Source organism: Pelophylax lessonae, assembly GCF_965119305.1.
Source record: "Pelophylax lessonae genome assembly, chromosome: 12".
Lineage (NCBI taxonomy): Eukaryota > Metazoa > Chordata > Amphibia > Anura > Ranidae > Pelophylax > Pelophylax lessonae.
The window spans coordinates 130,036,376-130,060,673 of record NC_138779.1 but is presented as its reverse complement, the minus strand read 5'-3'; the positions used below and the strand labels follow the sequence as shown (position 1 = coordinate 130,060,673).

Below are 24,298 nucleotides of genomic sequence, written 5' to 3'. Positions count from 1 at the left end.
GTTAATGCGTTTAGAAATAGTAAAAGTGCGTTTTGGCAGACTCCATTCTTCTTTGATTGGATTGCCAAAACATTTGGGCAATGGAAAAACCTTCGCCACTTTGATGCGTTTTTTAGTCCCAAAAGGGATTTCAGTTTCAGCTATTTCCGACGGAATACCCTGTAATCTTAAGGTTTCTTGAACAGATACAATGAGTGCGTTTACCAACGCTTCCTCTTTGGCTATGGCTGATGCCGAAACATCCTCCTCACTGTCTGAAGAGACAGTACACGAGACACCAATCCCAGATGAGGTACCTGCAACTGCAGATATAGGCTCAGAGTCTGAATCCGAAGTTTCAGATAATAAGCGGTTAGGCGGGGGTCGCTTTCTTGCGCCCTGTCCCTGACAAGCCACTTCCACCCGGGACACAAAAGTTTCCATAATAGCTGACAATGATTCAATCGTCAGTGGGGTGCTGGAGGATCCTGCAGACCCCTCGAGGGGATCCGGAGGAGATACATGAGTGGCAGGGTCCATGTTAATTCAGGACACCTTTGCCAGAAAAAACAAAAAACTTTCTTTTTTTTTTTTTTATGTGTCTCCCCCTAGCGCAATAGCGCCCCTCAGAGTACCTGCTTCTCGATCCCCACAGAGAGAGAGAGGGACCCCCAAGGCTCACCAACCGATGCAGTGAAGTTTCCAACCAACTGCAGTCAGCGTCTGTCTTTTACAGACTGAAAAGAGCTGTTGCTTTTTCCCGGGTAGAAGGACGTGGCTCCGCCCCCTGTGTACGCCTTCCGGCGTTCCCAGCTCTCCACGAGGTAGCTGGGCTCATGAAACATGGCCGCCCCCATACAAGAGACATTAGACTCCAAAAACATGGCGGCCGGCGTGACCTGAGGACATACATACACCTGGTCTACGGCAAAATGGCGGCGGACCGCCGAAATCGTTTTTCCCAGCACATCCACCTGCATCTCTGCTAAGTGGCGATTTATTGATCTACAGGAGATACACTACAAATAAGGTAGGATTATACCTCCTATGTCTGCTGTAATGCTACAGTCTGCTGGGTAGAGTGTTAGCTCTCAAACCAAGTCCACTTCCCACAAACACATACTGTATTTACAAGGGGGACTTTTTAGTGTCAGATATATACTGACCATGTATGGAGGGGCCCATAATTCATACTGCCTCATAACGAGGAAAAAAGGGAACGTTTACTCACCATACCGAACCGACAGGCACCCTCTCTTCACAATACCCTCTCCACCGGGGTGGGGGGTTGTGGACCACTCCGGACGCCTCGACTCTCTGGTTCCTGGCGTCCAAGCGAGACCTTTAACTCGCAAGGTCAGTCCCTCCACTGGGACTCCGTCGCGGCCGACCCAGCGCGGAGCTCTGGTCTGCACGCGCTCGTAGGCAGAAACCGGGGTGACCACTGGATCTCAACATCCAGCCCGTCGCCCGGCCCCGCATACTTACTTGAATGTGTCGCGGCCGACCAAGCGCAATGCAATGGTCTGCGCGCGCTCGTAGGCCGGCTGGGGTGACCACTAGTGTCGCCCAGTCCGGCGTTTTTTGCTTGAAGATCTCACAGGAAAAAAAAAACACTGGAGAAAAACTACCTAAAAAAATATTTTTTCTAAAGAAAAATCTTGCCAGGACCAAAAAGATCCCAGCAAGGAACTTAGGTCCTTACTCCTGACTAGACAGAAAAAAACTGATTCCTTGTAGCAGAGAGAGGGAGGATATACCCTCAGGGACTGCCCCTAAGGTGGAGCCAGAACGTTTTGTCTTTCTGCCTAGTCCTACTCCTGCGGAGACAACATAACCCAGCTCTTGAGAATCAAGAAGACTACGTCTGTCAATGAGCGATAGAGAAATGTGGTTTGTATTGTGCACAAGCCCACACTTAACAAGGGTTACTCATTCCAAACAAATGGAAGTGGGAGGAAAAGTAGAGGTTCTGGAGCTCACAAAGCACATTACACAGAGGCAGAAAAACACAGAAACAATTTCATGAAAAAAAGATTACAGGTTAATTGAGTAGTGGATGTGTATGGATTATTTTTGGAGAATAAGGATATTATTTAGTGTCACTTTAAACTGATTAAATAACACATGGAAGGCAAATCCAAACACAAGAAATATGACCTGAAGCACAGTGTGTACCATCATGATGAATATACAATCTCAGCAAAGTCAGATATTCATATCTACAATAAAGGCATCATAACACTGTTTATAAATTACAAAGGATATAAAAATGTATGCAGAGAAACAAAGATATTTGGAGTTTGCATAGGATCGCTGAGGGCAAAGTAGCAGGTTGGCTGGATAGACAGCCCATTTCACTGCCCTAACCTTCTATTCTCCCCCTTACCCCTTTCACATGGCAGGGTATGCCGGCAATGATATGACTCTCTTCTTAACTGAGCAGCCAATTGCCATGCCTAAATGCTGTTATGTGGTGGAAGAAATCCTGTTTAAGCTCTGATTTTGAAGGAGGCTCAATGGGTCACATGGAAGCTCATTAGGAGTATTTGTCCGCAGCAAAGGGGCCTGGCTATCTGGCAAACCATTTACTTGCCTCTAAATAAGCAAATTACAGGTTCATTCAAAGGCTAGTCATATGTAGTATAACTTTTTTTAAAACAATAAAATCAAAACTCAATATATTTGAATTTGTGGAAGGATCATTGGAGAATAAATAGCTTTACAACAACAACAACACAACACTTAGCATACCCGTCAATACAGAAATATGGGAGTTACTGTTGCTGGCTTGTTTTCAAAGTATCAACCTTAGTATGGTTATCATCCCTGTTTCATTAGCTGGAGACTCAAAGAAAGTAAGCAGATCAAGACATTTCATTGTTCTGTATAAACTGGATCTGTGACTCATGGGGCATAAGGTAATAAGGCAAGGATGAGAATACCAGTCCTAGAGTTGGTACAGTCAACAAAACAGTCAGCAGTTTTTAAGTCAGAGCAACAGGTCATGACAGCTCCCAACAAGGACGCTACCCATGGTCATGGCCTAATAACTCTTTACTGTATTAGAAAATTTTCAGCCAATGCAAAATCTTTTTTTTTTTAACATATGTCACATACATACTTTATCTTATCACACAAACATGCATGGTTCCTGACTTTAATCTTAAAATAGGAAATAAGCAGAACATCTCCACTGGTTCAACTGTTGATCTAAGTTTAGTTGCTGGTAGCCCACATTCAGATACAGAACACACTTCTCTAGATAGGTAAAACAGAACTGTGGTCATCTTATATCTTTGAGTAGGTTACTTTACCATTAAACAAGCTCCTATGAGTTACAATAAAGTTGTGCACGCATTTTCCTACCTTGGAGACTACTCCAAAAGTACCGTGCATTATAATCCGCAACAAGGCACAGTATAATAGTTTTAGGCACCATTGTATAGTTAAAAGTAAATATTGGACTTCATGCATGAAAAGTTTCTGGCAAAAAATGGGTCATATAGCTCAAAGCAATCATTGCCCCTTTTGTTATATCCATTCATTCTACTGGAGGAAGAGCTGACTGTATGAATGGGTTTTTTTTTTAAACACTGAATGGGCCATGAAACCAACACAAGTGCAAATGCACAGCTTGCAGGATCTTGATCATTTGCACACTTAGCTGAACTGCTGCTTGCATTCATTTGTCATCATTCAGAACAAAGCAAAGAATCAATTTAAACAACACAAATAAACAGCCATGTATTGGACCCTTTGGATTGTATTTAGCTGATAACTGAGATTTTTTTTTGTATATCACCACAGTACACATGCTAACAATATCTCCATTTTATATATGGTAAAAAAAAGTAAAAGCACTATGTTATATATAAATTTACATGTTGTGTAGAAAATTACTTATCTACAGCAATGTGCATAAACCTTTACAGTAGATACATGTAAAGCTTATAAATACTAGATTTGCATAAGTCTTATTATCACAGTGCAACATTTCTATTTTCTGAGCAGAGAAATCAACCATGTTTAGTGGTTGGGGCACTACTATCAGATTAATAACTGTTGAGTTTAAAACCCTTCTAAACCTTCTTGTGACAACACAGATCCTTAACAAGTAACTTTCTGAAAATAAAAATGGTTAATGAGTATTTATCACTGTGTGAAATACTATCATATTATTTAACCAAAGTCATCTGTCACTGTCAATCGCTACAAAGCAAACTTTGCGGAATAGTTCAAAATTTTTAGATAATTTTTCATACAGCTTTACAGCAGTTATATAGATAGAAAAGTTGTGTCAATGAGTACTGGAAATCAGTAATAGAAAGAGGTCAGCCATCCCTTAAACATGAACACTCTATTATTATCATCTTGCTAAAAACCAACTGCAACCATTACTTCCTACAACTAATATGCCAAAGCTAAGGATAATAATTGTCTTTAAAGTGACCCTTCAGCCTCTTCAGTGACTTTTTGTAATCTTCCTCCTCTTCCCGATTACATAATCAAAAATTAAACATTTTTTATTTTCAAATATCTTTTCTTGTGGGACCCAGGCCTGTACTTCCTGCTTTCTCACCTAGGCGAGAATAATGTTTCCTTCCCGGCCTGAAGCCTACTGGGATACTAATGTCACGCATCCCAGGAGGCTTTGGGGCAATATCCACCACACTGGCCATGGACCACTGCGTATCTTTAGAGGGTCATCTGCAAGAACCAGATACATACAGATGACTCCTGATGGCATCAGAAGATGGTAGCATGCTGCGAAGGAGCAGTGGGTTTCAACAGAGAATGCCAAATTCATTGGGTGTGTTAGTATATTTTCGAGGACAACCCAGTGGAAAGAGAAAGAGGGAAAAGAAAAAAAAAAATTACAGGGAAAATTAACTTCATCCTTACCACAAAAAGCAATGAGAACACACAAGATCATTACAGGGGGCTTCAGCAATCTGTCTAGCATCAGGATCAAGACTGATTGCTGAGGTCCTATAATGGGCTGTTATGTTAGGGATGTTTATAAGCACTAGATGTGGCACCTAATTGTAAGAAGTAGTGATTGCAATTGGATTTAATACAGTGTTAATAATATACTTGTAGTGATTCTTACGTACAGATTATTAATCCTTTACAAGTGCCAGCTTTTTACACGTATTGCACTTTGCTATGTGGCGACCATAAACACCAATCACAATAGTTTGCTTAATGACAGATTACCATGGCAGTTAGGGTTTGCTGGATATAACAGTTCAAACTTGGTCTTTTGAGTGTTTTTCGGCATTCAGCACAGTTTCTGAATGTTGTAAATGACCAAAGCTTTAAATCGAAATCTTCTGACTGCAGTTTGGTATTCCTTAATGAATCGGGTGGATTGTGTTGACAGTAGCCAAAACTTCTTTATGGTTGATTCCTCTGGTGACACAAGTCACATTTGTTCTCTGCTAGTACTGGTATACTCTGATTTGGTTATTTTCATCTAGACCAAGCTGTACAAGTCCTGCTCCTGTTTGAGATCTGGATGAGCCCAGCGGCCTGTTAATTTAATTAAGGAAAAGAAAGCAGGTAGAAATTTGAAAACTACTCATTACAAATAAGTATACTGTTTATGTAAATAGGACAAAACTGGGTTTATTTTTATATTACTTACACTACCTAAAAGAGAAATATGTTTTTTTTTTTTAGAAATCATATGCTGCATCTGTCCCCCTGCCGGCTCTAAAACTGAGAACTGAGCGATCAAACACCGTTGATTGATCAGTTCTCAGTGCTCCGTCAGTCACTGTCTCTCTGCTCTGATCACACCCCCGTGGGCAGTGGAGAGGGCAGGAGAGTCTGGCTCAGGCTCTCAGTGGCTTGCTGAGGCTGAGCCAGGTGCCAGTCCAGGCTCCCAGATGGAACCTGACCATATGGCCATGATCTTTCCCCAGCCTGGACCAGCTCTGTGACTTCAGCCTGCTGTCTGCTAAAAAAACAGGTCACAGGAGTGCAGAACGAACTGCACACCTGTGATCCACAAGAGAAGTACAGTCAAACAAGCTTTGGATGTAATTCTCCTTTACTACAGAACAACTTTAAAATGAATCAACAAATGCATTCAGCTTTCACATAGGACATTTTGGAAAGTTACCAACAACTGTCAGCTGGTGCCCTTATTTCAGAGGAGACCATTAGCAATCAACATAGGTTTTCTAACCTATTCTACATATACTGCTGCTGTCTCCTAGTGGGCAAAAATGCAGAATCCTTATACATCCCCACACCCATGCAAACATTTTAGAAACCATCCTGATTTTGGCATCTACCACTTGGAACTGCTAAGGCACCATTCAGATGGGGATAAATGGGTTTCCTGGAACCTTACCAATGAACTGATATTGAAAACCTTTTTATAATTTTGTATGGTGCACCTTTCAAGATTATACTCTTTGCCTTTTTGTTACAAACATCCAGCATCTGGGGGAAGTCTAAGTGGTACCCATTCTGCATTTCAGGGACATGAGGGAGTGGTGTGACTCTGACATGGCTGATAATAGCATACAGGTTTATGCCACATTCTTGCAAAATAAAAATATTTGGAGACATTTCATATCTATGAGTAGCATTTACAGATAGACAGTACAAGAAGAGGAATATTTGCCTTTATTAATCTATTTAGAATCCAGTCTTCAGAGCTGCAAATATACTTTAAATTACCTTCAGTTGCTTATTAACAAAAAAGGATACACTTTGGGGTCATGCTTGAAGTTTTGCAGCCATTTCTTGTTGTTGTCAATCATTGCCTGAATGTTGTGTTTATCTGTGTACTTGGAATGATGTGATGCACTCTGCATCTCTCTAAGCTGTTCCCTGTGTACGAAGACAATTAAGCAATAAGACAAAACACATATTATCGTAGATTTAGACTATAAAAAGAGGAATTTTTACTTACCTGTAAACTCTGCATTTTGGTGTACAGTACAGGACACAAGCTGGCTATTCACAGACCCTTCGTTATAGGCTGCTACCTTCAGGGGATTGGATACTGGCAAAACTTTTGGACACACACCTCTTGGGTGTACCCCTATAACCATAACCTCACATGATGGGACAATGCAGAGGTACACACAAGCAATGCAGAGTAACACAGGAACAGAGGGTAAGGTGTCCCGTGTCCTTTACTGTACTCCAAGATATATACAGGCAAGTCTAAATTTCATCTTAATTGTTCAGGACACAGACTGGATATTTATAGTCCTTGGGACCACCTCAAGCAATAAAGAAGAAGGGTGAGTGCTGTAATGAGGGTCTAAGACAGCTTGAGTAAAGTTTTTACAAGAAAGAAAGAGGTAAACGGCTTTTGGAATAGAGTGGACAAATGCCAAAACCTATCCCTAAAAATATTTAAAGGGTGACCCAACTTTTGTGGGGAAAAAACTGCAAATGATAAAAAAAATAAAATAAAAAAAACTACAGCATATACAACTGTGACGCAAACTGAATGTTATAAAGAAATTAACTTTTCTTTTCAATCTACAGCTCTGTCATTTTTTGTAAAATGTAATGTTATAGCGCAACCTGAAGCAGTTTTGTACACAGTTGATGTACAGAGCAACCCCCAGAAATGTAATTTCATGCTTGTGTGATTGGCTTACAGATTTTTTATAGAAGTCAGCACTAAGGGCCCATTTAAACTAGGAGCTGCATGTAATGCACAGGAACACTGTGCAATTCACATGCAGTTCTGTGCAGTGCGATTACAGCCCCATTAACTTCTGTACCATGCAATCCAGACAAACGCACTGCATTTGCGACATGTGTCTGGGGTGACTTTAACTTTGCATTGACACCTCCCACAGATCACAAGGGCAGTGGGATTGCAATGTGGTGCGGGAAACCAAGACAGAACATGGGTTTTCCATATTGAATTCTAGTGTGAACGGGCCCTAAGATACAAGTCAGATTTTGGGCATCCCCTGCAACAAAAACGCAATTTTTGGTGAGATACTCCCCAAAGGGAAATCACAGCTAAAGGGAGGCAGACCCTGCAATCTTCCTTATTAGAACCCTTCACGTGCAGCAGCTGATTAATATTTATGAAATCACTCCCGCAGATTAATTTTGTCGTCAGTGCAGAGTATGGTCCAAGCACTGACATGCTGACCTCCCACCCCTTCAACCTCTGCAGCAATGTTGGCAGCACTCATACATCTATTTCCCAAAGACAACCTCTGGATATGACACTGAGCACGTGCACTCAACTTCTTTGGTCGACCATGGCGAGGCCTGTTCTGAGTGGAACCTGTCCTGTTAAACCGCAGTATGGTCTTGGTCACTGTGCTGCAGCTCAGTTTCAGGGTCTTGGCAAACTTCTTACAGCCTAGGGCTAGGCCATCTTCATGTAGAGCAACAATAATTTTTTCAGATCCTCAGAGAGTTTTTTGCCTTGAGGTGCCATGTCGAACTTCCAGTGACCAGTATGAGCGAATGAGAGCGATAACACCAAATTTAACACACCTGCTCCCCATTCACACCTGTGACCTTGTAACACTAACGGGCAATAGAAGTGAGTGTTGAAGAGCACTTAGAAAACATTTGGTGAGAGTCTTTAAGGGACATAACCTATCCCGACACTTTTCCCTACATCATAACAAGGACCCATCCAGTTACAGGTCATTGGGTTTGATAGTTTTTTGCCCCATTGGCGTGGGAGCAATAGCAAGAGGATGATTTCCATAAAAGAAACAAAATGGATTCATCATTTACAATCCTACTCTCCGTGGGGACTAAATGTAGATTGGGATATCAATAGGATACTAGATTGCTAGATCTCACACACAGATCAAAGAACGCCTTAATGCTCAGCTGCCAAATAAACCCGATCTAGGATCTAGGAATTAAGACTCTCATTATTCCTAAATCGGTTCACTCAACAGAATTAAGGTGCAAAGGAGGCCAACATAGTGTAGTATTTTCAGCCAACCATTAAATAAAATAATAAAATCACAGACGAAATATGAATTCAAACAACATGTAGCTCTGCACAAAGGCACCTTTTGAGTTTCCACCCGGTGTGCAGAATGATGTCACGAGTGAGGCTCCGCCCAACATTTTTCTCCCTAACAAGCATCGTCAGAGAAGCAGAGGCTCCCACTGGACGCCAAAACTCCATCCTTAATACAGCCTGGAAGAGATTCCTGAAATTCGGATTGCCTGTGCATATTAGCAAATTATTGAGCAGCAAAAAATTACCCCTCTACATTTTAAAATCCTGCTAATAATCCTCAAATAAAAATCTACAATTGTTTTTTCTTGTTTTTTAGAAGCACCCACTCGTGTATAAAGCCTAGACTGTGTAATATTATTTTTTTCACCTCTTCTTCCGTATATTTCTTTGTTTTATTTTATTTTATTATTTTTAATTTTCAATTTTTTAAATTGTAGATACTATATATATATATACAGTAGATGTTGTGAACACAGCCTAGAAGTTGTGATTCTGAGGTTTGGAGTGTGCAATAATTTGTTTTGCCACAAGATGGCGCTTTAGATGTGGTGCCTTAATGTGCAATAAGGTTTTTTGTACACGAGTGTCCTTAACGATAAATAATCAATTTTTTTTTAACCACTTTAAGCCCCGGACGATTTGGCTGCTCAAATACCAGGCCCTATTTTGCGATTTTGCACTGCACTTAACAGACAATTGCGCGGTCGTGCGACGCTGTACCCAAACAAAATTGACGTCCTTTTTTCCCCACAAACATAGCTTTCTTTTGGTGGCTGAGCGAGTGACGTTCCCCTACGTCACTTTGCACAGCAGCAGCTACCTGCCGCAGTATATATGCTGTGGGCGGTCGTTACGTGGTTAAATATATGTAAGCTTTTTCATATATATTGTAGTTTTTTATATGAGGATTATTAGTGGAATTTTAAAATGAAAGGGGTAATTTTTTGCAGCTTGTCGATTTACTAATGTGCACAGGCAATCTGAGCCGCAACATCCTCTTCCAGGCTGTATTTAAAATGGAGTCTTGGCGTCCAGTGGGAGTCTCTGTTTCCCTGATGCTTGTTAAGGAGAAATGTGTTAGGCGGAGCAATACAAGTGACATCATTCTGCACACCGGGTGGAAACTCGGAAGGTGCCTGTGTATAGAGCTATTTCCTGGATTGGGTTTATTTGACAGCTGAGCAGGGAGACATTCTTTTATCTATGTGTGAGATCTAGCAATCTGGTGTGAAGGCGCTTTGGTGGCACTTTTTTCTTTGGTAGTGTGGTCTGCTCACGATTTCCACATAGGAATAGAGAGTGTGGAGGATTGGACATTGGGCACTATTTTTGCACTTTATTTGGACTTTTTCTCTTTATTCTGAGTTTATGCACTGTATATGAAGTTTATACAGTGGTGATCGAAAGTCTGGACAAAATAAAAAAACTACAATATATATGAAAAAGCTTACATATATTTAACCACGTAACGACCGCCCACAGCATATATACTGCGGCAGGTAGCTGCTGCTGTGCAAAGTGATGTAGGGGAAATATACGGAAGAAGAGGTGAAAAAAATAATATTACAAAGTCTAGGCTTTGTACACGAGTGGGTGCTTCTAAAAAACAAGAAAAAACAATTGTAGATTTTTATTTGAGGATTATTAGCAGGATTTTAAAATGTAGAGGGGTAATTTTTTGCTGCTCAATAATTTGCTAATATGCACAGGCAATCCGAGTTTCAGCAATCTCTTCCAGGCTGTATTAAGGATGGAGTTTTGGCGTCCAGTGGGAGCCTCTGTTTCTCTGACGACGCTTGTTAGGGAGAAAAGTGTTGGGCGGAGCCTCACACGTGACATCATTCTGCACACCGGGTGGAAACTCAAAAGGTGCCTTTGTGCAGAGCTACATGTTGTTTGAATTCATATTTCGTCTGTGATTTTATTATTTTATTAAATGGTTGGCTGAAAATACTACACTATGTTGGCCTCCTTTGCACCTTAATTCTGTTGAGTGAACCGATTTAGGAATAACGAGAGTCTTATTTCCTGGATTGGGTTTATTTGACAGCTGAGCAGGGAGACATTCTTTTATCTGTGTGTGAGATCTAGCAATCTGGTGTGAAGGCGCTTTGGTGGCACTTTTTTCTTTGGTAGTGTGGTCTGCTCACGATTTCCACATAGGAATAGAGAGCGTGGAGGATTGGACATTGGGCACTATTTTTGCACTTTATTTGGACTTTTTCTCTTTATTCTGAGTTTATGCACTGTATATGAAGTTTATACAGTGGTGATCGAAAGTCTGGGCACCCCAGGTATAAATTTGTATTAATGTGCATAAAGAAGCCAAGGAAAGATGGAAAAAATCTACAAAAGGCATCAAATTACAGATTAGACATTCTTATAATATGTCAACAAAAGTTAGATTTTATTTCCGTCATTGACACTTTCAAAATAACAGAAAACAAAAAAATGGCATCTGCAAAAGTTTGGGCACCCTGCAGAGTTAATATCTTGTACTGCCCCCTTTGGCAAGTATCACAGCTTGTAAACGCTTTTTGTAGCCAGCCAAGAGTCTTTCAATTCTTGTTTGAGGTATCTTTGCCCATTCTTCCTTTCAAAAGTCTTCTAGTTCTTTGAGATTTCTGGGCTGTCTGTCACGCACTGCTCTTTTAAGGTCTATCCATAGATTTTCAATTATGTTGAGGTCAGGAGATTGTGAAGGCCATGGCAAAACCTTCAGTTTATGTCTCTTGATGTAATCCCCTGTGGATTTTGAGGTGTGTTTAGGATCATTATCCATTTGTAGAAGCCATCCTCTCTTTAACTTCAGCTTTTTCACAGATGGCATCAAGTTACCATCCAAAATTTGCTGAAATTTTATTGAATCCATTTTTCCTTCTACTCGTGAGATGTTCCCTGTGCCACTGGCTGCAATACAACCCCAAAGCATGATTCATCCACCCCCATGCTTAACAGATGGACAGAGGTTCTTTTCATTCAATTCTGTGTCCCTTCTTTTCCAAACGTACCTTTGCTCATTCCGGCCAAAAAGTTCAATTTTAACCTCATCGGTCCACAGAACTTGTTTCCAAAATGCATCAGGCTTGTCTATATGTTCATTTGCAAAGTTCAAACGCTGATTTTTGTGGTGAGGACGTAGAAGAGGTTTTCTTCTGATGACTCTTCCATGAAGACCATATTTGTACAAGTATAGTGGAATAGTGTACCACAACTCCAGTGTCCGCAAGATCTTTCTGGAGGGATCGTGCAGTCAAACGTGGGTTTTGAATTGTTTTTCTCACAATCCTGCGAGCTGTTCTGTCTGATATTTTTCTTGGTCTTCCAGATCTTGCTTTAACTTCCACTGTTCCTGATGACTGCCATTTCTTAATTACATTCCGAACAGAGGATATTGACATCTGAAAACGCTTTGCTATCTTCTTATAGCCTTCTCCAGCTTTGTGAGCGTCAACTATTTTCAGTTTCAGTTTTCAAGACAACTGCTTAGAAGATCCCATAGTGCTGTTTGTCGGGGCAAGGTCAGATGAGTCTGGGCATTTAAAACCTTTGAGATTGACATCACCTGGTCTTCCCAGACGATGATTGAGAACAATCCATGACACTGGCAGGTCTCAGCCTTGCAAAGGGGGCAGTGCATGCTATAAATTCTGCAGGGTGCCCAAACTTTTGCAGAAACAATTTTTTTGTTTTCTGTAATTTATAAAGTGTCAATGATGAAAATAAAATCTAACTTTTTTGACATATTATAAGAATAATCTGTCTAATAATAGTCTAATCTGTAATTTGATGTCTTTTGGAGATTTTTACATCTTTCCTTGGCTTCTTTATGCACATTAATACAAATTTTTACCTAGGGTGCCCAAACTTTCGATCACCACTGTATGTTATTAATTTGGCATAGAATTTTAGAAATATTCACATGATTTGGAATTATATTTATTACATTTAATAATAATTATTTCGCGGGACAGCGCACTCTAAAATGTTTTTTATAGTCAGATATACCACTGTCCTTCACCAGCCATCCCTTTAAAGTCAGCGACTGGGAAGCAGAATGGTACAGGGAGCCATGTGACAGCAGGTTGGCCTGTTTGGGAGTGGTCAGGGTTCGACTCCCTAGTATGTATATGTGCCAAGTTCTTCTGGGCCAGATTGGTGCAATGAGTATCAACATATTTTTTTCTCTTCCTCAATCTTGCGTGTTGAATACGGGATTACCAGAGCATCAGATGCCAGCAGTAGAGGATCCTTGGTTCTGGTTACAAATAGGGCAAATTGTTGTTGAACCTGAAGACTAAGATGCATACATCTGGGGGTCCCCCATTTCTTACATAGGAGATTGAAGATGTCTGGATGGAGGGACCATTTTCTTGGTAAGGAAATCCCCCTTCCAACTGTCTACTTCTGGTATGTGAACAACAGTGATTGCTGGGCAGTTCTTTTCCAGCCAGGAGATGAACTGACCTACTTCCTTGAAGGCTAGCTAAGTGCTGCCCCCGAACAGTGTGAGTGCTCTGCAGCCCATTGGCACAGTGAATGTTAGCCTGAGATTTCTCCACGACTCCCTGCGCCTGGTTTCTACCACACTTATCAGTGGGGTACCCCGGAAGTAGGGTGCCGATATGGGGCATTTGTGTACAGAAAAGGATATACAGCAAATCAGGTATTGACTGTATTCTATCAAAGTCCCATGACAAAAGGGCAGGAAGAAGTTCATTAGTAGCTTAAAAGGGCCCGAGGTGGAAGTTGGTGGTAGCAGTGCGACCTTTGGTGTGATGTAAAACTTGGTCATCCACCGGAGACTAAGCTCTAAATGGTGGAAATTATAAGACCCAGTTTGAAAGTAGGAACACTTAACAAATATATAAAATGAAACACAATAGCTGATGGTTTAATAATTTAATAAATACTAGTCAGGAGACAGCAATAATGGTATTGCAAATAGTGGCATTATTAAAACCATACTTGCTATAGGGCTACAGTTACAATCCAATAACAGCACAAACCTGTGCTATCATTCCATATTGCAGGTCCCTGTATGGGTCCAGACTTTGCCCGTCATAGTGGGCATAACCCCAGAGGGGGCTTCAGGGTCTGGAAATGGGAATCATAGGAATGGATCATAGTACAGGCCACCCCCACAGCATGGGGTCTGGGAATGGTTTCCAAGGTTTTCTCAAAGTTGTTCTAATTCATATTTACTGCTTTTATTCTTGAAGTAGAAGAATGAAGAATTCAAAGTAAACCAGAATTAGATTAGAATAGAAATGTCTCCATAAGTGAGAAAAAATTCACCGACTACAGGACAGCAGCAAAAAACTCTCACACAGTAGGGAAGGGTTCAAGGGTTACACCCAAAGTGGGCATGTCTAGATGCTTTTACAGTGTCCCAACACCTAAAGGTAGCGGCCTATAGCTTAGGATCTAATAATATCAAGTCTGTGTGCCGTACTGTACGATTAAGATATAGGATTTTTGTATTAACCGTAAATAAAAACAAATTCTTGAAGTACCTACCTACCTACAGGAGAAATGGACACTAGGCACATCAAAACTAAAGAGCTGCCCCTTAGAGGTTATATCACCTCCCACCTTCTCAGTTGAAGCAAGCAGTCCAAGGAGGAAAGGAGCAGTGTGCCTTAATAGACTCCATGAAAACTATTTTACACTTACAGTATATAAAACCAATTTTCTCAAATTTTCTCAAAGTACAAAGCTTTATTAAGCAACCAAGGGATGTCTAATAGCAGTCCAAACTAATGGAAGAGAAAAAATAACACAATAGTCCAATAAGAAAGAAAAACAAGAAAAGGGAAGAATAGGTCATTAAATTGCAGCTTGCAGAACTTTTCGGCTGAATCTAGCATCCATAGAGTCAAATACCTCAACTTTAACACAATACCAGGTCGCAGCCTTATAAATCTGAGTCACAGAGGGCTGATGATGAAAGCCCAGGAAGTACACACTGTTCTAGTAGAAAAAAGGGGCACTTAATGTTGCAGCTTATAAACCTGCACAATAACATGTCTTACTAAAAATAGTCAACATGGAAGCCTAAGAACCTCTTTTAGGACAATCTGGAAAAATAAACAGCAATTCCATGTGTAAAAAGGAAGCAGAGGTTGAAAGATAAATCCAAACAGCACAACAAAGGTAATACTATATTCTCATTAAGGTGAAAAGTAGAGACATCTATGGACAAAAAGGAGGCCCTTGGTCTTAAAACAACCTTGTCTGTGTAAAATCGAATGGGTGTCTTTACAGAACAACGCTGATAACTCACAGACCCTTCTAGCCAAAGTGATGGCCATGAGAAAGGCAATGTCAAGAAAATAACCTGAAAAGGGTTTGATCGAGGGTCTCTAATATAGACAATACTAGACTTGAATCCCAGGGTTGGACTGAGGGCAAACAGGGGGAGCAACATATGCAACTCCTCAAATGACAGTACAAATCAGTGAATATGTAGGTAGAGAATGCTAAAAAAAGAACAAACATAGCAGACACATGAACCTTGATTTTGCTATGGGATAAACATTGTTCTACCCTCAACTGTTGGAAAGAGCCCAACCCACCAAAAAGATGGGGAAACTTACAAAGCTACACAGCAGCAAAAATAAGCCTTCCACATGCAATGATAAATCTTGAGTGAAGTAGATTTACAAGCTTTAAACATGGCCAGGATAACAGAGTCCATGATACTTCTATCTCTTTGCACCTGAGTTTTAACAGCCAAGCTGCCAAAGCCAGCCACAAAGAGGAAAGCTGGAAGATTAGTCCGTAGGATAATAGATCTGGTGATTTAGTAGAGGCCAAAGAATGTGTGTGTGGCCAATCAGAAAATGAAAATGAATATAATGCCCTTGCAATGCTTTTTGAAGCAGACAAGTCAGTAGTTTCAACTGAGAAAAGGCACAGATCAGGGCATACTGATCGTACTGGAACACCTAATAATGGAGAGAATTTCCCAGATCCACATTTTGTCTGCTGACTGAGAAAATCTGCTTGACAGTTCTTCACTCTGGGAAAATGCACAATGTAAATGGCTGGAATATGAAGCTGCACCCCGGACAAGATAGATTCTACTTCTGTCACTGCCACAACACTTCTGGTGCTGTGTCATTGTCTCATTGAACCCAGCCCCATGACTGGTCATAAGGTGGGTCCAGTGAAGTAACAACAAAAGAATTGCTCACAACTCTAGGATGCTGATTGGAAGTTTGGATTCCTCCAGAGACAAACAACTCTAAAGAGACAGATGAATCAGAACGCCGCTTCAACCAAGAAGACTGGCATCCATTGTGACAATCTTCCAACGTAAGTGGAGAATAAAACCTTTTGGGACTTTAAATGAGGTGAGAGACAGGATACTAAAACTCATAGCATAAAAAAGGTTTATTGCAGTACATACTTAAAAATGGAATGTCACATAGCACGTAATAAAAGGCAAGGCTAAAGGGAAGAGCCACATACTGAGCTGTAGCTGTTGCCCCCAGTAAAGCAAAGAAATTGGTGGTGACCTCGAAAGAGGGAAATGTTTACATTTGCATCATATTTGTTGATGGGTGTTGAAGTCTCTATGATGAAGGGAGGCAATAAATGACCTGATGGATTACGTCCGGAACTTTTGACTGTGAACAAAGGCATTGAGAGCCTTTAAATCCAATGTAAGACCAAGGCCATCTTAGGGCTTGTTCACACACCAGTCAATACCATGCGTTTATGTGGCATTCATTTGGCACAATGGTGCCACACAGTGCTGTTCACACAGAGGCGGTAGCTTTGTGTTATGTTGTGTCGTGTTAAAAATTAAGCAGAATATTGCTTTCATAAGGCATTGACTTTCGTCCATCACTTCCATCGATTTCAATGGTAATGCTCTGTAGCCACACCTCAACAGCACCTAGAGCATTTATGGAGTGTTAGTGAAGCATTTAACCCTTTCTGTACGTTCTATGAACCTGACAGCGGGGGGGGGAGGGGGGGGGGAGTTCCATACACAATCAAGTGGCTGCATCCACCGGGATTGTGTGCAAATCTGACAGGCGGCCACCCGATTGTCTCCACACATCCCTGGTACCGGTGCAAGCCCCCACCATATATTCAGGGCTGTGCTTGCGGATCTGTGGGCCCAGGACGAACATGGCGGGTCCCAGCAGGTAGAGGGGGGGGAGAAGAGCGGACACACGTTCCGCTCTCCTCCCCTTCTCGCTGTGGCCCGGAAAGCAACTTCCAGGTCAGTCTCTCAGTGTCCCCGGCTAGCTATATTTCAGTGGAGCCCTGCATGTCTCAAAGAGAATCTGTCACCTAAAAATTATCACGTAGGGGATTTTTTGCCCCCTATGTGATAAAAAAAAGTTAAGCAATAAAAAACAAAACAAAAAACAACCCCCAAGACAGAGGTGGCGGGTTCTGCGTCTGTCAATGGACTTCAGAGAAAAAGATTTTACGGTAAGATCTTACAAAAATCGTATTTTCTCTATTGTCCATTGACAGACGCAGCCTCATCTTCATCAGCTGAATAGGACGTCCAAAAGGCAGTGTAGGCATGAGGGGTGGGAAGAACGCAACCAGAAGTAACGTAAACTCCAAAGGCTAAACTTAGCCAACTGGGTAACATAAAGCTCAACCAAACAACAGGAGCTTATCAATAAAAGACCCCTAAGAGAAACAAAAAACATTCTCTTTCAAACAGCAACCTGCAAGACCTTGCGGCCAAAAATGGCGTCTGAAGATGCCAACAAGTCCACCTTGTAGAACTTGGTAAAGGTGTGCACAGATGACCAAGTCGCTGCCTTACAAACTTGTACAACAGAGGCCTGATGGCGAAAAGAGCACTCAGCACTCTAGCAAAATGCGCCTTCCCAGGGAAAGGAGGAACCTGACCCTTGATCAAATAAGCCTGAACAACCATCTGCCTGAACCATCTGGATATGGTCACAGAAGACGCAGCCTTCTTCGAGGACCATCCGTAAGGATAAAGAGAGAGTCCAATTTTTAAAGGTCTCGCCAGTAACTGTCAGATAAACTCTTATTGCCCGAACTACATCCTAAGAATGCAAAGCGATCTCCTTGGGATGCTTAGGCTTAGGACATAAGGAAGGCAACACAATGCCTTCCATTAAGATGAAAATCCAAAACCATCTTAGGAAGAAAAGGCGGATTAGGACCACCAAATAAGGCGAACAACAGGACAGCGCCGCCAACTCAGATACTCTGAGAGCAGAATAGCCACTAGAAAGGCAAACTTCTGCGACAAGGAAACCAGAGAAATCTTCCTAATATTCTCAAAAGGAGGCTTTTGAAGAACAGACAAAACCAGATTGACATCCCAGGGAGGCAACGGGGATCTCCTCGGAGGAGCCAGATGACGCACCCCTTGAATAAAAGTGTGAATCAAGCTATTAGTAGCCAACGGACATTGGAAGTAAATGGCTAGGGCCGACACCTGACCTTTGATAGTGCCCAAAGCCAAGTGCTGCTCAACCCCCTTTTGCAAAAACGCCAAAACCCTAGCTATAGAAAACAAGTGAGGGTGCAGCTGCAGCAATTCACACTATGAAACGTACGATTTCCACATACAATGATCAAAAGGGTATGAATCACTGAGTCAGAAAGACCTCTATCCCTCAATACCCTGCTTTCAACAGCCAAGCCATTAAAGCCAGCGACCGCAAAGCAGGATGGAAGATCGGTCCCTGAGACAGCAGATCTTCCTGTAGAGAAAGTTGCCATGGAGGATCCGCGACCATTCTTTCCAGGTCAAAGAAGTTATTCGGGTTCAGTGCTTTATCCTGGATACTGCCATCATCCCTCTATGTAATGTAGAGCAAAAAAGTTCCCCTATGGGTGGGATTTTTGAGGCAGAGACCAGGACTTGAGTCATTAGAGTAACAAGTTTTATTATTCAATAGTTTTATAGGTAATTTATACAAAATAATATAAATGATAATACATATAGAATAAACCACATGAAATGTTAAAAAAACATATGAAGGAAAACATGGTCATAGATACGTCTCTGATGGAGAGAACTGTCTGAGATAACTGGAAGGGATCAGACGCGTTTCGGTTTTGCCTTTTTCAATAGTTCAACAAAGAGAGCCAGATCTCAGACAAAATGGAAGGGTTCTCAGTGTGACAAACTGGGAAAGACCATGTGGAGAATTAAAATCCTATCGGGGTGTAGACCCACAGTGCCAAAAGGCCGCCAGTTGATCTGTACTTGGTAATGATTTTTTGAGGATCAAGATTATTAGGAAAATCCCCTAAAATTATGTTTCTGAGTGGTAAAATGCTAAGTGAGGGAATAAGATACCCCCACTGAGTGGTTCTAATTCCCCAATCCTGTTTCACCACAAGGATCCCAAAAAGGGAGGTCCGTATTGAGGGGTGTCGTAGCTGTAGATGGAGTAGTGCTTATCTTCACATTGCCCTTGGTGTAATAGAGTATGTAAGGTTTCTCCAGCGCATGGTCCACAAATAGGACACGTGTTCTTACTGATCCTTAGTACAGGAGTAATGGCGGCGTACAAAGACCGCCGAGGCCAGTCTGATTCTGAAAAGAATAAAAAAAAAAAACTGAGACCGGAGTCCCAGCAGAAAACCTAGGTCCTACTCCTTCTCTACGCAGAAACAAACTGGTTTGCTGAGCTGAGTGTGTGTGGGTTATGCCTATGGGGACAGCCCTGTGGGAGTGTACATGTAAATTTTTTCCTGCCTAGACTACTCTTGCAGGGGGCAGCATAACCCATTCAGCTGATGAAGATGAGGCTATGTCTGTCAATGGACGACAGAGGAAAATAAAACTATACCCAAGCATATAAAATTTAGTGGTGCACCGAAATTTCGGCAACCAAAATTTTCGCCCGAAAATGGGCTTTTCTCTTACGTCCTCCGACAGTCGCCGCCTCTTCATATTCGTCACATATGGGGTATTAGACTTTGCTCCGAAGGAGTAGCTAGGCAACAGAATATGTTAACATTAAAGCTTTTAACATATCCCACCCTCAAGAGGTGGTCCCCTCAGTCAATACCCTCCTACTTCCTGCAACCATATCTCAGTTTCAATGTCTAGCTTGTCAGGAGTGGCTGGCTCTCTCTGTGCTGGGGCTTTGTGCCCCAGTGTAATGTTCCGGTACCTTTGGTACCCTAAATTACACTTTCCACAAGTGTATGCGCCCCACCATTTACTTTTGGAAAGGTGCGCATACACCTTTAAGACTGGAGCTGTCATCACCCAGCGCCGGACTAGATGGCTATTTAAAGCGCCGGTTCTCACTCACATGTGTTCGTTCAAACACCCTTACCTGGATGCTAACCTTGCTTGAAGCTTCCATGCTTGCAAGCTCACCTCGCTGACGGAACCTCGCTGCGCTGATCCCTGTATCCCGCTACTGGATCATCCGCCTCTCCTGAACCACCCTTCGGCTGTATCGCTAATAGTGCTAAGTACCCCGCAGGGGAATTCTCTATAAACTTATACTAAGCTTACACTATCTAGCTCTGCATAGTAAAGACTGTTTATCACATCTGCATAACTAGATTGCTAGCTCTTGAGGCTACTGCTACTTTCCTGCACTGGGTTGATCACTCTTGTATGTCCACCTGCTACTCTGTCATCTGCTACCATACATGACTGCTAAACCTTCCTGCATCCATCTGCTACTGTCTCACCTTCAAGTGTCTATCACCTACCACCTTCACTCAACCTATCCCTCAAACCCTCATCATTGTGTTACCACATACATAAAGTCACACTAGGAACCAGCTTGCTAATTGTGTGTATTTACTGGCTGAAATAAGACCTTCCACACATGATGAGTCATTGAGGTTGGGAATGGTATCTCAGCATATCTCTTACATGACTACTGACGTTTAACTATTTCTGCAGCTGAAAATCCACACCATATAAGAAACGCAGAAGCGTTACACCCAGACTCTTTCTTCCTTTTTGATTTTTTGTTTGAGTTTTCTCTCTACCTTTACTTAGCTGTTCTTTTTGTCAGCGTTAGTTAGTTCTTCGGATGAAGAGGATCGGCGGGCTGGGTCTCGGGCTGATCCCCCTGGTCGCAGGTCGTGGGTCAGTGGCTTCCCAGCCTGCCATCGAGCGTTCAGCCAGGTAACGCTCCTGGCACAGTGAACGACCCATCCCTGTTCTGTGCAGGGATGATTGGTGAGGTGGCTACCTCACTGGACGCTGTGCGGTTTCTTAACCCCCATTCTGTGCGTCTTGTATGCGACTCTCCCTGCCTCACGTGCAGCGGCTTGTTCGCCTGTGCGGGTCCCCCACGCCATTGTGAGGTAAGTGTATCTATGTGGGGACCTGTCTGTCTGGGGGGGTGTCAGTCTGGGACTGTGTAACCTGCCTCTGTTCACACTGTTTGTCTCCCTATCACTTGGCTGCATGCTGTGGGCTGCAAGGGGGGGGGGGGGGGGGAGCTGTGTGACACTGTCTGTGTCAGCCTTGTCAGTGTGAGAAGCTGTGTGCTGTGGGGCATGTTTTGGGCATGTTTGGGCACTATACAGCGAACGCTGCGGCGATCTGACATGTTTTTTTATACATGGATGACATGTGTGCATTACTGTACTGTGGAGCGGCGGTTTCGGCGCCAAACGGCGCCATTTTGCCTACACTCGCTCCGGCCGCATGTTCTACATGCATGGCGGCCATTTTCTTGTAGCCTCCCATAGGCTTTCATAGAGCGCCCTGGCAGCATCACTTCCTCTTCTCCAGGAACACCGATCGAGGCAGCAGCAGCGGCGAGGGTCTCCTCAGGTTATATCCTTCTTATCCATTGCCTGTGTCAGTTTTATTGTCCCTGTGGGGGTCTCATTGTGCTTGTGTGTGGTGCGGTGGGCTGCGCTCGCCGCGCTTGTTAAAGGGGCAGTTAACCCTTTATTATCCGGCATTTGTAATAGGGGCAATGGATTCTCAGGAGGGCAAATTTCCTACCGCCTTGGTGGAAAGCCAGGGGACCGCTGTTTCCCCCCCAGGGGGGGATTTAGCCACTATTGTGGCTGGCCTTGCTGCTCAGGTGCAGATGCTGGTGGCTGCTCAATCTACTAAAAGACCCAGAGTTTCTCTTTCCTCTGATTCTGAGGGTGAAGGTGATGGGGCTGTTATGGCGGGGGCCTCCTTATCGGGGTCCCGCTCCTCCCTGGATCTAGTGGGGTCCGAGGTGGAGGCTGAAGTTGAAGGGGTTGATAATTCTCCCCCTGGCTCGCCTGAAGAGCTTGCAATCATGGATGAACTGATTGCTTCCATAAAACAAACGCTGCGTTTGCAGGATGAAGTGTGTCCCCCCGCTGCCTTGGCGGCTTATGGGACGCAGAGAAAACGCAGGACGCTGCAGGTTTTTCCCTGCAATGATGATTTTCAGCGCGCTGTTAAGGAACAATGGCGCAATCTGCGCAAACCTTTTGCTGTACCAAGTAGGTTCAAGCTGCGTTATCCTTTCTCGCCTTCCACTGATGAAAGGTGGTGTGTGCCACCCCCAGTGGATCACGCAATTGCGGTTTTAAACAAATCCACTGCGATTCCTGCAGAGGATTCCCCTGTGTTCCGTGATGCCACGGATAGGAGATTGGAGTCTCTTGCCCGTCATACTTATTCTGTTACGGGTTCTATGCTTAAGGCTCTGTTTGCCTCTCTCATGGCGGCCCAGGCGGTCGCAAGTTGGACGCAGATGCTTAGGCGCGTCCTAGTGGCCGATTCGGCCTCGCCGGCGACCCTGGATATGGGGGATCAAATCCACCAGGGTGTCATGTATCTGTGTGATGCGGACTTGGACCTAGTCCCGTTGGCTGCACGTGTGCACAGCGTGGCGGTGTTGTCTCGCCGCCTGGTTTGGTTGAAATGTTGGTCGGTGGACCAGTCACGTAAGACCTTAGCCAATCTGCCTTATGATGGGTCTCGCCTTTTTGGGGAGTCCTTGGATGTGTTGATTAAGGGGATCACCGGAGGTAAGAGTACTCTCTTGCCCCATTTCCCCAAGGCTAAGGGGGCTTCTGGGAAGAAGCATGCTAATTTTCAGCCCCCTCAGGGGTCCTTTCGTGCCTTTCGGTCGCACTACAAGGGCAAACCGTTCAAAGGTCAAGGCTCTCAGAAGAAGCCCTGGTCTGGAAAACAGAAGTCCGGTCAATCCGGATCCGCAGCCCATAACAGTGCGGCCTGAAGGGGCGCCCTCACCCAGTTTTGGGGTGGGGGGACGCTTGCTCGGTTTTCTTCAGCCCTGGTTGGCCCGCGTGCGGTACAGATGGGTTCAGGAGATCGTTCGATCTGGTTACAAGATCGAGTTTCTCTCTCGGCCGGAGAGCAGATTTTTTCCCTCAAATCTTCAACTGGCTTCAGAGCGTTTACGGGACCTGCACCTGGCGGTGCGGGACCTGAGGGCTCAGGGAGTGGTAGTTCCGGTGCCTCATCGGGACAGATTTCGGGGGTTTTATTCCAATCTGTTCACCGTGCCCAGAAAGGAGGGCAAGGTTCGTCCAATTCTGCACTTGAAGGCTCTGAACCGCTCTGTGCGGGTTCGCAAGTTCCGCATGGAATCCCTGCGGTCGGTGGTGGCTGCCCTGGTTCCGGGGGAATTCATGGCCTCCATCGATTTGAAGGATGCGTATCTTCACATCCCCATTTTCGAGGGTCACCAGAGGTACCTTCGATTTGCCATTGCGGAGGATCACTACCAGTTTGTGGCGTTGCCTTTTGGTCTCGCCTCGGCTCCGCGGGTCTTCACCAAGGTGCTTGCACCGGTTCTGGCATTATTGAGGGCCCAGGGCATTTCTGTCCTGGGTTATCTGGACGACATTCTGGTTCGGTCTGCGACCAGCCAGGGTCTGGAGAAGGACCTGTCTGTCACGATGCAAACTCTGCAGGAGTTTGGTTGGACGATAAATTTTCCAAGTCGACACTGAGTCCGTCGGTTCGTCTTCCCTACCTGGGAATGATTCTGGACTCGGTGCAGGCGAAGGTCTTCCTGCCGGAAGACAAACTCAGAACTCTTCAGGAGGAAGTCAGATCCCTCAGGGACGTTCCGCACTCGTCTCTGCGGACGTGCATGAGATGTCTGGGATTGATGGTCTCGGCCTTCGAGGCGATTCCCTTCGCCCAGTTTCACACGCGGGGTCTCCAAGCAAAGATCCTGTCCATGTGGGACGGGCGACCTCAATCTCTGGATCTTCAAATCTCGTTGAGTCATCGCACCAGAAGAGACCTTCTGTGGTGGCTCCAGTCCCCGATGGTGTCCGGGGGCAAGTCATTTCGTCCTATCTCGTGGACGGTAATCACCACGGATGCCAGCCTGTCGGGCTGGGGTGGTGTTCTGGGCG

At 43.7% G+C, this 24,298-nt stretch overlaps 1 protein-coding gene across 3 annotated transcripts in view; it reads right to left on the bottom strand.

Annotated features, from left to right (window-relative positions):
* Nucleotides 1-4,974: 4,974 nt before the first annotated feature.
* Nucleotides 4,975-24,298, bottom strand: part of CEP164 (centrosomal protein 164) — a 191,117-nt gene continuing 171,793 nt past the window's right edge. For all 3 annotated transcript variants that reach the window (XM_082273782.1, XM_082273783.1, XM_082273784.1), the window contains 2 exons: nucleotides 6,706-6,828; nucleotides 4,975-5,514 (listed from right to left, as the gene is read on the bottom strand). In XM_082273782.1, coding sequence (XP_082129908.1) covers nucleotides 5,424-5,514; nucleotides 6,706-6,828 — 214 coding nt within the window. In that variant the 3' untranslated portion in view covers nucleotides 4,975-5,423. The remainder of the gene's footprint in view (nucleotides 5,515-6,705; nucleotides 6,829-24,298) is intronic.